This window comes from Ictalurus furcatus, chromosome 24 (genome assembly GCF_023375685.1).
Source record: "Ictalurus furcatus strain D&B chromosome 24, Billie_1.0, whole genome shotgun sequence".
In the NCBI taxonomy this organism is placed as follows: Eukaryota; Metazoa; Chordata; class Actinopteri; order Siluriformes; family Ictaluridae; genus Ictalurus; species Ictalurus furcatus.
Window position 1 is genome coordinate 11,241,747 of NC_071278.1, and position 16,205 is coordinate 11,257,951.

The 16,205-nt window shown below is 41.4% G+C and overlaps 1 protein-coding gene across 1 annotated transcript in view; it reads right to left on the reverse strand.

Moving 5' to 3' along the window:
* Positions 1–16,205, reverse strand: part of ttyh3a (tweety family member 3a) — a 62,473-nt gene that overhangs the window by 14,343 nt on the left and 31,925 nt on the right. The window contains exons 3-9 of the mRNA XM_053612320.1: positions 11,691–11,802; positions 11,296–11,516; positions 10,386–10,481; positions 7,948–8,020; positions 6,119–6,194; positions 3,011–3,066; positions 544–636 (exon numbers count right to left, since the gene is read on the reverse strand). Coding sequence (XP_053468295.1) covers positions 544–636; positions 3,011–3,066; positions 6,119–6,194; positions 7,948–8,020; positions 10,386–10,481; positions 11,296–11,516; positions 11,691–11,802 — 727 coding nt within the window. The remainder of the gene's footprint in view (positions 1–543; positions 637–3,010; positions 3,067–6,118; positions 6,195–7,947; positions 8,021–10,385; positions 10,482–11,295; positions 11,517–11,690; positions 11,803–16,205) is intronic.

Genomic DNA, 16,205 nt, shown 5'->3' on the forward strand with positions numbered 1-16,205 from the left:
AGCGACATAACTGGGTCAGTCTAGTTCTGAAGCAGAGCTTCAGCGTGTGTATGTGTGTGTGTGTGTGTGTGTGTGTGTGTGTGTGCAATAAAGATAATGCTGCGCTTAATTTTGTATTCTACTTGCACTTCATTTTCACCAAAGCTTAACTTTTAACACACTAGAATTTTCCTCTTTCCTGTAATTCCCCCTGCTCTCGAAAAGTCCTCACAGAAGGAGGTCATGTGCATAGACACATGGGAGTGCTTCGGTCCGAAAAACTGGGAATTTTCTTTAACGCTCCTTTGACTGGACTTGTGTGCGATCTGTCTTCCTACCGGGTCAGTACTTTTCACACACTTCCCCCTGTGCCACCAGAAGCCACCATTTCCCTTTCACACTTCCTACATGTCAGCTGTCATTATGTTACTGAGCATGGGGGGAAAAGGGGAAGAATCAGCACTAGACAATACCGTAAACACAGAACGCAGTCACTAGATACAGTCAGACTGCGAGCTCAGTCTGCGGGTTGTGTGTACGGTGTGTCGTGTGTACGGTACGCACTTTGGTTTGGGGGAATTTTTGCACTGCAGAACGCAGGAGCCCCAACACTTCGTCCTGCATCTCCACCAGAGCCTTGTGGCTTCCAGACAGCTTCTACAACAGAAGGTATACGCAGTTAATAAACATGTCTACTTTCCTAAAATCTGCTATAAAAAAATAAATAAATAAAAAAAATAAAAAAAAATAAAAAAAAATCCACTCCATGAAGTTTATCAGGAAATAAAGACATGGATAAAGTGGGACATTAATGCGACCCAATTTACAATTCTGAGCGAAGGCAACTCTATCCACTGGAGCCACTTTCAGAAACGTGGCGACTATTTCCATCCAATAAGAGAGGGTGGATTTGTCACCACACACACACACACACACACACACACACACACACACACATATATACATACATACATACATACACACACACACACACACACACACACACACACATACATACATACATATATATATATGTTGTTCAGACAGCCTTTAAGAACACCTTTGACAAAAGAAGAACGTATTGAAATCATTCTCATGGCTGGATGTCACAATTGCGTTGGACTTGACCAGGAAACACGGCGAGCACATCATACACATGTCACTGTCGCCAAACTTATTAACGAATTCAAAACACCTGGAAGCGTTGCGGACCGACCGAGAAGAAGTGGACGTCTACACACATCCACTGACGAAGACACAACCGACGTGGTGCAGGTGAACATAGTCCCATACATATGGAGACTTTTGGGACACTCTTTATTTAACGATGAAGGGCTTGGACATCACAAAAAACCGTCTTGGATGTAGTGTAATAAAATTAGGATAGAGTTTTCCCCAAGGAGCACTCCAGTGGTAGAGGTATTTTCATGCACATTTACTCGGGGTAATCTTACACAAGTAGCCCAAGTGGTTTGTTCTTGGGTTTTTTTTTTTTTGGCAGAGGAAGTTCTTAAATCTTGGGGAACACAGCCAGTCTACGTGTTTTACTTTACTCCAGCACCAAACCCAGCTGAGTCAAGTAATACTGTAGGGCACTGATGAGCGTGTGTGTTCGGATGTGTAAGGAACCGGAACAAAAGGAAATGGAGCACTGACTGTCGCAAACACTTTTTCAGTGACTGATACGGAACGAACAGAAGACACAGATGGTCTCTCGTCTGCTGACTGAGACGCATCGTCACCCTTGCCCACTGCTATTCCCTAGTGAGCTTGTATAATGCATAAGGGCCCGTAACGTAGAGAGGGTGGTGGGTGACGGGCTGCTCGAGGTCTTTCTACAGGAGCAGAAATAATACAAACGACACAACATGTGCAGTTCATTTCAGACAGTGTGCCGATGGAACCGTGACATCTCAGAAACACGTTAATATTTGAAGGGCGCCTTGAAAAGGATGCGATGGCAGCTTGGGCTCTTAGCAACGGTTCTATTTTTAAAATCGCCATGAAAGGCTGGAAAATCGCATATTAGGGCCAGAAGAAAAAACCTCCAAAAAAACAAAACAAGACATCTTGTATGTGACTGTACAGTCTGCTCCGTGTCACTTCACAAAGCCTGTGGTTGCAATAATTCACGCCACACCATATCAATATGCCTCTGTAATCCATGTAAACGATGCTGGTGATGTTTCCTCAAGGTCCCGATCTATCTGGGTGAGGCAGAGGAGATGAAAGGAGAATGCATCTTTATCTTCAAATGAGAGGAAATTTGATGTTTGTGGCATCAGCTGTACTCAGTAAGACTCATCCATGTAAGTGGAATCAGTCAGACAGCAGTTTGACTCACTGGGTTACGGAAATCAATACACAATCTCCATATGACTATTAGCCGCTGTTTAAAAGCAACGAGATGTGTATTGAAATGGAAAGGGCTTGCCATTGCCTGCCGTGATTAGTTGCATGCGGTGGGATACTTTAAGAGGGGTAATATATTATTCACATAAAAGACAGGGCTAAGTCTAATTAGATTTCCTTAGCTAAAGTGCTGTCTGGTGTAGAAAGAACTGCAGAAGACCAGAGGCTATGCTGAAGAGAAGTGAATAAAGGAAACGTGCAGCAATTTGGGCACGGGCTAGCATAGGGGTGTCCAATCTTTTACGGAAAGGACTGGTATGGGTGCAAGTTTTCATTCCAACCAAGCAGAAGCCCCACTTGAATCTATTGAAAGCCAAGCTCAACTGATGAAACAAGCCAAATCAGGTGTTGCGCCTGCTTGACTGGAATGAAAACCTACACCCACACCGGCCCTTTTGCAGACACGATTGGACACCACTTGGCTAGCAAATCTACAGAGAAGAAGAAGAGAGTCATAAATTCATAAATGGGTCAGAATCAGAACTAAATAAAAGTTAAGACAAATCAGGATATTTCCAAGCTGTATACAAAACTACCATAAAAAAAGAGAGAATGAAGAAATATACACAAAGATAATGGGATGGTGTCAGAAAGACGGGATGATTGAAGACATGATTACCTGTTGGAAGGGGTTGGTTTGGCCCACGTTGCACCGGAGGTAATACTGCAGGATGTCTGCGGAAGCAAAGAGAGACAAGCAGATCAAGGACGAGGAGAGGAGAGGAGAAACAAACCACTGAAATCAGGACAACACTTTCAAACCTCTAAGAGCAGTTGCTCATTCAACAGCCAAATGTTTGTGGACACCTGACCGTCACACCCATATGTGGGCCTTCCGCAAAAAGTTGGAAGCAAACAGTCATAGAAGATGTATGTTGTAGCATTACAATTTCACTTCACTGGAACTAAGAGGCTCAAACCTGTTCCCATCATGACGATGCTCCTGTGCACAAAGAGCTCCATGAAGACATGGATTGAGAAAGTTGGACTGGAAGAACTTGAGTGTCCTGTACACATCAAACCCAAACCTCAAACCCAATGAACATCTTTGGGATGAACTGGAGCCTCCTCACCAGTTCAACATCAGTACCTGATCTCACTAAAGCTCTTGTAGCTGAATGAACACAAATCCCCACAGCCACGCTCCAAAATCTAGCGGAAAGCCTTCCCAGAAGAATGGAGCGCATTATAACAGCGAAGACGGACTAGATCTGGAATGGGATGTTCAGAAAGCAGATATGATTGTGATGGTGGTCAGGTGTCCACAAACTTTTGGCTGTAGAAATGTACTATTCTTGTGTTGGAAAATCAAAGGACTGATGACCTATGGGTAAATGACCTAGTGTACTGATTCTGCATTACAGTCACAAATGCACTTTACAGCCTGATTCTGACAACTCAAATAGAAAGATAGTCGACTGGAATACAGAAATAATACAAGGTCAGCCCCCCAACGACCCCCCGCCCCCGCCCCCCAACACTACATTGCTTAATTAGCCCATTAATAAGAAACAAAAGTCTTGAATGTTCTAGTACAGTGATCTGAGAGGCTGAAGGGAAAAGAAAAAAAAAAGCCAACTGTGAATGCATTCACTTCGAATCAGGAGATGCTGGATGCAGGTTAGCACGCATATGTGGGAGAGAAACGGGTTTATAAAAAGCTTCCCACGCTCTATTTCTGCGCAGGAAGTGCTACATATTCACACCACCTCCTGACAAGCTCCAGCACAGACGTAATTGTGATTTTCAGAGTTTCACACACCCGCTGCACTGCGTACATTTGCGTAGACGAGTCGAATGGGGAGCGATTCGGGAGTGAGTCAGAGCTGTAGGCCTGGGTTGTGGAGGCGTGATGAAATCATTCGCGCTTTCTCTCTCACAGCTACGCACACGCGCACACACACAAGGGCACCCTGTTAAGCAGCAGCCAACAAATCTCCATCTAGTCCTGGTAGGGGTAGAGCTAATCCACATCTCAGAGTTGGCTTCTTCTCCTCTTCCCCCCCCCACACACAATAAAACTAGTAACACTGCTGAAGAGAAGAATGAACCACTCACTCAATTATGTCCACACATGGCCAAACACAAGAGGCTTTCATGGCTTATAACCGAGCCACAGACCCAGAGCCTCATCCATCATCTTTACATGAACTTTAGTAATTGGACGTATTAATGGGCAATTGGGGATGTCAGAGTAAAATAGCCCATGAACAATAGGAGTGAGTTTAAAAAGCGACCCGAGAGGAACAAGCATATCTGATATACAGTCTTCTCTGCACTATAAACCAATAAATTGTAGAGCTCGGCTCAAAGGTTGTTTAAAGCACAGCTGTTTCCATCTTCAACAAATTTAGAGCGGACAGGACTGGCACAAACACGGACGGAATAGAGGAAGACATTGGCAGATAATGGCAGCGGTGACCTCTCGGAGGCCGTGGAGACGCTAGTGGCCTCGGGGCAGACAGACAGGCTGTTCTATTGCGTCATTAATGCAAAGATGATCTTACGATTAAAACACGCACCTCCTTTAGACCAAAAAGCATCTGCTGGCCTAAACCGAGTCAGATACTGTAATATACCATAGGAACAGACATCTTGTTACAGAGCATGCCATGAAGATGAGACGAAGTTTCGCTCGCATTTGTTTTAGTTTTATTCGTTGAAGTTGTACAAACACGTTAAGAGGACGTAAAGACGACTGCCTTTAGCTTAAATAAAACCGATAAAGATAAAAACACAAGAGATGAAGAAAAGGAAAGGAAAAAAAAAAAAAAAAAAATCACGTGTGAGTTGTGTAATTAGATCCCAGAGTGCAGCGCATGGCTTTTAGGATGATGCCGAGTGGCACTCTGGTCCCTTGTTCATGCTTCTATGATCACTTCTATGATGAATTGCTGGTTTCATCCACAGCCATTAGCCACTGTCAGAGTGCTTACTGTGTGCTATGAGGACTCGCGTCTCGAACGAGTACAGCTAAAAGGTCTCATTTTACCAACAAAGTCACTGCGCAAAGCCATGCAAAACTATTTCGTGCAATTGCAATTTCGCCAATTCAAGTAGTTTTCCGCAAAAAAAAGTCACACGTTTTGAAGGAAAAAGCCACAGCAAAATTGCCCGCAACGATCACAAAAAAACCTGCAAAATCCTGTAAATCCTGTTTTTTTTTTTTTCTTCCAGATGTGAGAGAGCAAGAATCAAAAGATGAAGCAAGCTCAAGAGGGTTTTAAATATGATTTTAAATAAGATTCATTAATAGTCTTACTGCACTGCTTTGCATATTGCTGTGCACTATTACTGTGGGAACTCCTATCTCTGTCCTGTATTCTGTCTCTACAGCCTCGCTTCCTCCTGCTGATCAGTGCAGACCGGCGTCTGGCACCACACACACACACACACACACACTTGCACGACCTCTTAGCTGCCTCATGCTGGTGATTTACACTCCACGGGCTCCCTGTATATGTCTGACCGCTGGTAGCTTGAGTAGGACACGAATGATGAACTAAGAGGATGATTTAGCTCTGAAAGCCAACAGGACATATCATAGCCATGGTGAGGAAAATACACCAGGTGTGAGCTCCACCATGAAAGGTTGGATAACACGGTCTTGCCCTATTATTCAACACGGCAAAGCTCACGGCCAGTGACTCGCCTTTCGTAGAAGGAACACCCTGATTAAACAGACTATTTATTTATTTATTTAAAAAGTGAAAGTGCGAAATCTCACCTTTGTTGAGGACTCCGTAGCGTTCGGCCACGTCGGCGACGTACATGTCGGGTGCCACACAAAAGTCACTAGAGCTCTGGAAACAAAAAAAATGGAGCAAGAACACTTTTTAATTATGATACTAGATCTCTGTGGATTAACAAAAATAAAAACCTGGACTCTTAAAACCAGTAGACTTGTTCCAAAAAGGGCTATTAGACTGAATTTACACATCTAATAAAGCCTTGTTGTTTGAGCCAAATAAGAAGCCTAGCTTTATTTCCACCATCATTAGTCATTGAGCTGGCTGTCCACTAATCGTAGGGCCTGCGGTTCGATTCTTGGCCCACATGACTCTACATGCCGAAGTGTCCTTGGACAAGACACTGAACCCCAAGTTGCTCACGATGGCAGGCTAGCACCTTGCATGGCAGCTCTGCTACTATTGGTGCGTGAGTGTGTGTGTGAACGGGTGAATGAGACACAGTGTAAAGTGCTTTGGAACCGCAAATTATAAAAAAACAAAAAACAAACAAAAAACAACAACAACAAAAAAAAACGCTATATAAGTGCAGACCATTTACCACATTTATCATCAAATAACAACCAGAGTTTTCTTTGTCCCCAACCCAGACACTTCAACCCTTTTGTGCACATTTGCACACGTTTTCAGGAAAATATACAGTATTTCTTTTTCTTATTACTTCGAAAATCACTTGAGACCATGAAAGCAATTGAAAATAAACAACAATCTTGATTTATGTTGTTCTCTAGACTGTATGCTCTCAACGGACCATGCCTCTGGTATATATTTACAGACTTTCGACAATTGAACTAAAGATACTATTATTTACCTGTGAAATCAAGTGCATCATGCTACAATCCGAAACCGTATACACTCTGTACGTTGTGCTTTTTCCTTTTGTAATCTATAATCTATAAATATTTAAGGCCTTGAATTTTAACAATAACGTTTTAATCCTTGTATTTAACTCACGGTGTTCACACACGGACAATCCATTAGCGCTGTTCATATGATATACTTACACGGAGAGATAACTAAAAGGAAACTGGAGGTTTTTCCACAATAATTTATTTATGAAAGGGTGTGTGGAATTGGTAAGAAAAAAAGAAAAGAGAAGAAAAAGATAAGAAAGTTAATGCATTGAACACAGTCCTACCATTAAGACCTGAAATATGTATTACATACAAGAGAGACTCATGATATAACCTGTATGTGTGGGTTTGTGACCGATATCGAGGTTACATCATTAGAGTGTTTACATAAAACAAACATGTATAAATAAACCTCCAAAAACCTGAATTGTTCGCTATTTTAGACAGAAAATACATGAGCCATGTACTGGCAACTTCGAGAAGTGACTGAGATGTAAGTGAGGAGGAAATAATACTGGGAAAAAAGCAGCGTTTTCATTGTAAACAAGATGACACTCTCAGACCAAAGTTTTCTTTCAAACGTGTCCAGTTTTAAGATGCATCAAGAAGCAGGGCATTTCTATGAAATGAACCGTACTAGAGTAAGTGTTGTGGTCCACTTACTTACTTAAAGACAGCTGTACATTTACAGTGTTACAGCCGTCTGTTTTGGCAACATTTGCCCTCATGGTGCACTATGAAACGCACTACACTGTACGTAGCGTGCTACCCAGGGTGCATGTTATATAAGAGACGTTATATAATCTTCGTCCTTGCAACGCAGCCAGTCCCGCACGTGATGAGTACAGGTATATGAAGGAGCAAAATGGAGAGAGCTGGAAAAAAAACGAAAAAAAAAAAAAACACACACACGCACACACAAAACTGGCTAGTGTTGCCATGGAGACACTCACCGAGGATACAGCCAGCTCCAAACCCAGCGATCCCCAGCTGATTACTAGTGCCAACACGCCCAGTAAACAGACCCTGCACAGAGACACACGGACAGAAGTAAACAATAATGAGTGTTCTAACTAGCATTAAAGTTACATACAGTATAATCATGTCATGCGAGAGGGGCTCCGCTTCTCCTGGCACCTTAGGAATTCCACATCAAACCCCTTATTACACCTCTGTATGACATCTTCGCATGCCTAGAAGAGAAATGACCTCTCTGAATGCAAGATTAAAGGAATGTTTCTAAAGCTCGTGTGTAAAAGTGAAGAACATATCACCAGCGGAAACATCCGTGATTCACGAAACTTTGGGTGTAATGGATATTTACAACAAACTTCGGCTTGTTCCCCACTGCCTTTCAATCACTGCATCTTCACTTTGAACTTGAACAAGGCTTCATCAATAAAAAGAAAAAAAAAAAAAGCCTTCATGCTCAGCGGGAAGCAAACCTGATTAGTCCCGAGATCTCCTCAGACGACTGCAGCTTCATAGCAGAATCTACATGTTAAGATGCCCAAACATATAAATAAATTGCTTGACCTACAGAGGAGATATAGATATTTTTAACTTTTATAGCTGAAGGACTTTTATAAGCTCATGGACTCATTAAAACCTTATCTTACAAAGATTCAGTTCAAAGCTTGTGAAAACGCATTAAAATCCAGAACCCGTCAGCGGGTTCAGGCGTACACTCCTTACACTTGCAACAAAATGAATGCGTAATACACAAAGGAATGCATCTGGAAACATCTAAATGAAAAAAAAACAAAACAAAATCAATCGATAAATATATATACTGGAAAATTTATCAAATGAATAAAACGCACAAATAAATACAGAAATAGAATCTGTGCTCCATAGTGTGTAAACTTCTGTAATAGCCAGATTCAGTGAGATTAAAATATCCCTGCCTGTGCTAAAAATAGAGCCTAGTAAAAAGGGGATTTATAAAGCGTTGATAATGAAGGACTATTAAAACTATCGTGAAATGAACAGAAAAATAGAACTGTTTCACTGCTTCAGTTCTTCAATTACAGACTTGTGGAGCTTTATCGGAGAGATGGATGTCGTTACGACGACGTATTCTGGTCAAAGGGGCTCCGGAGGTTTTACATCTAGCAGTTAAAGCAGGGGTCCTTACACTTTTTTTGTCCAGCGAGCCCATTTTAAGTGCTCAAAATTCTCACATGCCTTAAATAACTGCAAGTAAATGGTATCAACACTTGGGGGTTTGTCGGGTTCACGTATTGCATTTGAGGTTATGTTCTCATGAGCGTAAAGCCCATTTTACACCAAAAGCATTACCAAAAGAGTTAGAAAATAATGAGCATGCGCTGGGCGTGATAACTCCAGATCACAGTGGTTACACAATCATGGTATAACAGTTTAAAAAATCTCTTTAGTAGATGCTAAATGACACCAGCCCGGCGCTGCTGTGATCTAGTGCCAGAGAAAGAGGCCACGAAACTTGGTCATTTTGGCCAACTTTGGGGCTCTATTTATGGTAAAAATTACACCTCAGGCGCTGCTACAAACCTCATTATGTTTCAATCGATCATTTCCCTGTATCAGACACCTGTAGCACTTTTTTTAAACAATATTAAACCTCCGTTCATAGTTATTTTTGATTTATTTAACTTTATACAGACAAAAACACACATTGTTTTGCACTGTTAATGAGTCAGAAATAAAAAAATAATTTAATATAAAATGCCTTTTCAGTCATTTTTCTTCATTCAAATTTGGTTCAAAATATACAGAGAATTGAACTGAATCGAATTGTGAAGCCAGAATCGTGGATTGAATCGAATTGTGACCGCGATCATTATACCCCTACTCTGTACGGTTCGATTCGACACTCTGTAGCAGGAAATACACTGCAAAATATAGAATACAGAATTTTGCTTCAAATAGTTGCTCTGTGCACAGCCTGTGTCCGGTGTAAAGACTCTGATTAACATGATGGATTGAAGCCTAATGAAATTCGTATAACAATAATAATAATAACAATTAGACAGTTTGAATTATTATTAGACATTTACATAACTCAAGTTTATACGTATTGTGAAGAACGGCTGGTAAAATTCTCCTGCGACCCAATCTGCATCTCAGGAGACCAGCTGTCGGGGTCGTGATCCCGAGGTCAAGAACCTCTGACATAGTTAAAGGGTAGTCAGACTAGTAAGGACGGTTAAGTTGGGAGTAATATCAACACGGTGTTATATGTGAAACTTAACTGTGGTGGTTTCCCAGAGCGCCGTGTATAACACGACACACTCCTATTCATGAGCCCACACACACAGACACACACAGACACACACAGACACACACAGACACACACAGACACACACAGACACACACAGAGACACACAGAGACACACAGAGACACACTCACCCAATCAGAGTTCCTTTAGAGTTGCGAATAAGGCCGAAGAGCACCAGCAGGCAGATGAGCACGTCGAACAAAAGAAGACCCAGATAGCCCAGCCACCTGAAACCACAAATATATTACTAACTCTGAGGCAGAAATGTATATTATTGAAGCTCTAGTCCTCATCTAATACTTCCAATGCACCTAGAAAATCATGTAGAAATCTCTGAAAGCTCGATGAGAAGTGTGAATGTGTGTTTATGTGAGAATATAGTGCTCGAGTGTTAACGCCGTACAAGCAGGTCAGATTTTCCTGTATTGAGCATTTCCATCTGCTCAGCTTCACCTAAATGCTGTCTATAGGTACTTTCCCACAATTTATTTATTTTTTTTTTTTAAAGGAAATTTAAGGATTTCATGCCCACTGGAGACGCCAGCTGTGATTTTAGTTCCAGGGCTACAAGTCAAAGACCATGTTTCATGTTGGGTGAAAAATGCATTTGAATAAAAGAACAGCTTTGATTCTCCTTCCTTCGTGATGATGAAATCTCAATCTACGGATTTGCCATGTACTTAATGTTAGAAAGGCTCGTAAACGAAATTCTAGCACGGGTTTTTTCTGGCGAGAAATATAAATGGTGACAATAGTCTGAAAGATTCAGGGAGTGAGCAGAATGCTAATTTTCACTCTCTGTAAGAAAGCACTGTTCACGCTTGGCATGACAGTCAGAATTCCTTTCGGCTTTCTTTTTTTTCTTCCCCTCTCTCTCTACTCATTTCCATACTTGCAGCTGAACACCAAATAGTGAGCAAAGCCCTGTTCATTTGCAACAAGAAACATTCTTATACAGAAACGAACCACCACACTACACATTAAAAACATTATGCTTTAGACAAAAACGAGGCGCACTGATACCACTGTCCTGCATCTCACCTATACCAGTCATACAGTTCGATCCTGACGGCCAGCACCTCCAGAGAGATGCTAGGATTGCGCCAGAAAGGGATCTCCACCATCTGTTTGAGCAGATCATCCAGCTGGCCCTGCAGCTTCTGCACAATCGACAGATAATCAGTGTGCTTCGTGTACTCTCTCTCCAACTGCTGCAAATTCTCATCGACGGTCAGATTCAAGGAGCTGGCGCTGTCTAATACCTGTAAGCACAAAACCACAGACAGAATAGACAGGACTTCCATTAGGGTCTTTCACCTGAGGTTTTCAGATAAGCTGGTAATTGGGAGGTTTTATATGTGTGTGTGTGATAATAGGTGATTATGAACAGATCAAGGCAAGCCGTATGAGAAAGGAATGCACTGCGGTAGCCATACCAGTTTCTGTACGCCGGCGATAGTACGGTTGGCGTGGCGCAGTGAGTAAGTGATCCGGTTAACACCATCGCAGGTCTCTCCATTCCCGTAGAAACCAACGGCAATGCCAGCGCTGTAGAGAGACCGAAAAGAGAGTGGGCATGAGGAACAGGATGAGAAAGTGGTGGAGGTAGAGGAGGAGGAGGAGGAGGAGGAGGAGGAGGAAGAACAGAGTATCTGAACAATGTTCTTGAACAAGAAATCTGGTAATCCTTGTGGTCAAAATCCTGAGTGCTAGAACTAGCTGGGGAGAAAATTATGCATTATTTCAGCACGTCTGAACCACCACTGAGGTTTAGTGAGGTGGCCTCAAAAATTTGTATGGTGATGGTCATGTAGTCCAGGTGGGATTACCTCTGTCCAAGCATTCAAAGCCATAGCAATATGTGCAATAGTGCTCAGTAGAAAGCAAGCACTCACATTCACAGTGAGGGGGCTGACCTACTCCCACAACCAAGCCATATAGACTACAGTCAAAATCTCAGCTCTCACTAATTCTAAAGGGGCTTTCCTATTCTTTCATGACAAAATGTGTGCCATCTGTCTTCGTTATTGGCACACACAAGCCTCTTTTCCTTTTCCTGCCAAACTGTTCTGAGCACCAAGAGCCATACCAATGACATTCCCATTTTAGATATTCACCAACTGGTTTTCATTCATGGTGCCCGATTCTTTATCCAGAGTTTCTTCCACCGAACTCAATTCGGTTGGGAGAAAATGTCTGGGCAGTGCTTGAAATAACCCTTACTCTAATTAAAATCCTCTATATCATAAATAATTACCGATCTCCAGCATGATGCAGTTCTGCATTGGAAAAGAGGCATGGTGAGGGGGGAAAAAAAAAACAAAAAACAGACAAACGTTCTGACACTTTACGTGCTGCCTCACCACCAGGTGGCATTAGTGCACCCGCTTCCTGTGGGCACGTCCTCCCATTTGAGTACATCCCTCCTTCCCTCCCTCTGTCTTTGTAGTTACCCAGCTCTTTTGTGTAGTACTCAACAGGCATAAGAATCAGTGTCTCTATACTGACGGGGAACTCCATAGAGCTACACCATCTGAACAAAGACTCATTGAGCCATCGGTCAGCACTGTAGTTCTCAGCATGTGAAGAAACAGCACTACTTGAGAAACATTCCATATGCACTCCAGCTTGGTAAATGACCCTGCGAGCTCTTCAAAGGTCCAGCCGAGATCAGACATCCGCAACATGCATGTCACTGAGCTTTCATGTTGGTGCTCACTGATTCCAGTAAGTACAGCAAAAAGCGATGTGAAAGTGGGAAGCAAAACCAAAAGCAGTACTGTTTATTTAGCAATAGGTCAACGCACTTGTTAATTGGGTAAGTGGCATCCTGACTTCCAGAATGTGCAAATCATTTTGGACAAGGCACTTTCGACTGAAGATCAAAATGAGACATGATGCTGTTGACTCCCTGGGGCTGTGTCACATGACTCCTAGAATAGTGGCATGGCTCTAGTTCAGAGCATTCCTATGAGGCAATAAATCTGAGGGATAATCTGCTGGGACTGAGTTAAACAAAGAATGTAACTGCCACAAACACACACCCTATGTGCGGTTATAGATTTAAGCTTTATGACACACGAGCTGAACACATAATGCCCTTTGATCATCTGTACCTGCACAAGGCCACATCTTTACAAAGACTGCTTCCTGTTTCCATACAAACACATTAGTCGTTTATCCATTTCTTTTTGGATCTTCAGAAAATACACCCATCCGTACAGACTAGCACTAGTTCACAAGGCCTAAATGAAAAAAATTCCAGAAACGTTCCAACATGATGAGACAGCTAATGTCCTGCATCGCAGAAAACACTTAAATCAACAGGGATTTCAATTTGGTCCACATGGAGTGATGGGCAAGTAGGTACTCATTTCCTGAAGACTGCTAAACGCTTTTCCTCGCCCTCTGAAAGTTTAAACCTTGAATTGGCTCATCTTAGCTCGGTCTTAATCAAAACAAAGCCCTCCTCTCTCAGCTGGAACGCCGCTCACTCCATCAACCACTGAGGTTTTAAAGGAAACGGGAAACACAGGTCGAGATCTCAACAGCCACTTGTTTACCTTGTGTTCATTCCAGACCATTCATCTACTTATTTCCCAGAAAATTTCCCAGAAAGAGGAATAATAATAAATAATAATAAAGATATCAAGCTAAACCAACTACAGAAAGTTAGATTTGTGCCAACGGTGTGAAAAAGTCTGCAGGTCTACATACAAAATGTTAAGCATTAAAATTTTACAAATGCAAATTGTTAGAACCCTTTGTACACATTCTTGAAGGACTATGCACTAGTGTGTAATGTCTACTGAAGAACCTGTTTTAGAATGAGTCCTGGCATGCCCACTATCTGAATTGCAGGATTTTATCCAACAGGAAAAGTGTACCACGAGTGCAGTAAATCTTCATTACCTCTGTTAAGTTATATAATCAGAATTAACTGGGGGTGTAACGACACACTCTGGTCACGATTCGATTCTCAGAATGTTGTGAAAAAAAAACTGAATGCAGAAAAATCATGACTGAAAAGACTCCTTTTTCATTTCTGAGTCATAAATAACGCAAAACCGTGCATTTTTGTCTGTATAAAACGAAATAAATCAGAAATTGCTATAAATGGAGGTTTAATATTGTAAATAAAAAAAAAGAAAAATGTACTACAGGCCTCTGACACAGGGAAAATAATCAACTTAAACATAATGAACTTAAAAAAGAGCAGAAAAAGAGCTCCAAAGTCGGCTAAAATGGCCACTCTCTGTAGCCTTAAGTGTTGGTTCAAAGCTAATAAAGAGCTCTTTTTAACTGTAATAACGTGGCCGTGTAACCGTATAACTTATTTTAACTACTTGTTGCAATCTGGAGCTATCAGGCTTCACAAGTACAGATCTCGCAGGCTCTCCATGAAAGAAAGTAATCACCTGACCAGCATGCTCTCTATATATTTTATACTCCAAGCTCAAATTTTGACCCATAGTGTTCAAACAGTGCAACTGCATTACATGCATTATGAACAGAATGCTGACTTCCACGATGTGAAGTGCACATCTATTTTTACATTGCGACGCATCATGTATTATTACACCCATACAATTAAGAGAAACAGGATCAGTGCTGAAAGTGACACAGATGCACACAGTAACATATAACGGACATGACTGATGATGGCCTCTCTATGCTTATTAAAAGCCAGCAGTCCTGAGCTGTACAAAGAGTTATGCACCACCTACTGACTGCACCTTTTATTTTTATATATATATATATATATATATATATATATATATATATATATATATATATATATATATATATATATATATATAAAAATAAAAGGTGTGCGTATATATATATATATATATATATATATATATATATATATATATATATACACACACACACACACACACACACACACACATATATACACATATACACACGCACACACACGCACACACACACACACACACACACACATATACACACACTTCCCCTTGATTCACCCCCCTAATTTAGTCTTGGCCAATTCCGACCCACCAATTAGGTTTCCCCATCAAGCTAACAACCGGGGAACGTAAAGGCTATCACAGGATTCCTTGGAGATTCATGAAGCCAGCCGAAAGCATCGTTGGGCGTAACACACTCAGAGGAAGGTGCCTATCTACCCCCTTCTTTTTTGTGCTCTCAAAAAATCCCAGCCAAGGAAAGCTGATAAGCATAATAATGTGGCTAGGGTCTTCAAGCTTAGTTTTGGATTTCCATAAGCTTGTTATGCAACAGCATGACTAAACAGAGTCGGAGGCAAACTGCTTTTAAAATACAATCACTCAAAAACAAAAAAGAAATGTCACATGGTCAAGTTCTTTTTTTTTTTTTCAAAAAAACAAGAAACCACAATTAAGACAAGATTCTTTACACTGGAAAGTCCTGCATGCGTGAGTAAATGAGTAGTTTATTAACGTAGTTGGTGGCTTTTAATCAAAAAGCTAGAATATAAAACAACAGAGAGGTAAATAAATTCCTTCTAAGCTAACTCTTATAGGTTTAGGAGTCTCTCAATGCAGCATTTTGGCAAGTTAGTGTTCTCTATGTGGACTATAATTTTGAAGGCATTCCTTTGAGTTTAAATAAATACATAAGATAAGAAATTCATTCAAAACTGAGAGAAAAAAGCCAGAGCCAGGCTTTTTTAAAAAAAAAAAAAAAAAAAAAAAAAAAACGAATCTAAGCTCTGCTTAGTTTAGAGTTTTGTTTCATTTAATTTTCAGTCCACCAGCACAGAACTGACTGGCACCCTGTCCAGGGTGTACCCCGCCTTGTGACCGATGCTCCCTGGGATAGGCTCCAGGTTCACCGTGAACCTGAAAAGGAGTAAGTGGTAGAAGATGGATGGATGGATGGATAGATGGGCACAGAACTGAATCTCCATTTCTGCTCCTACTCAGGCCAGAGTGATT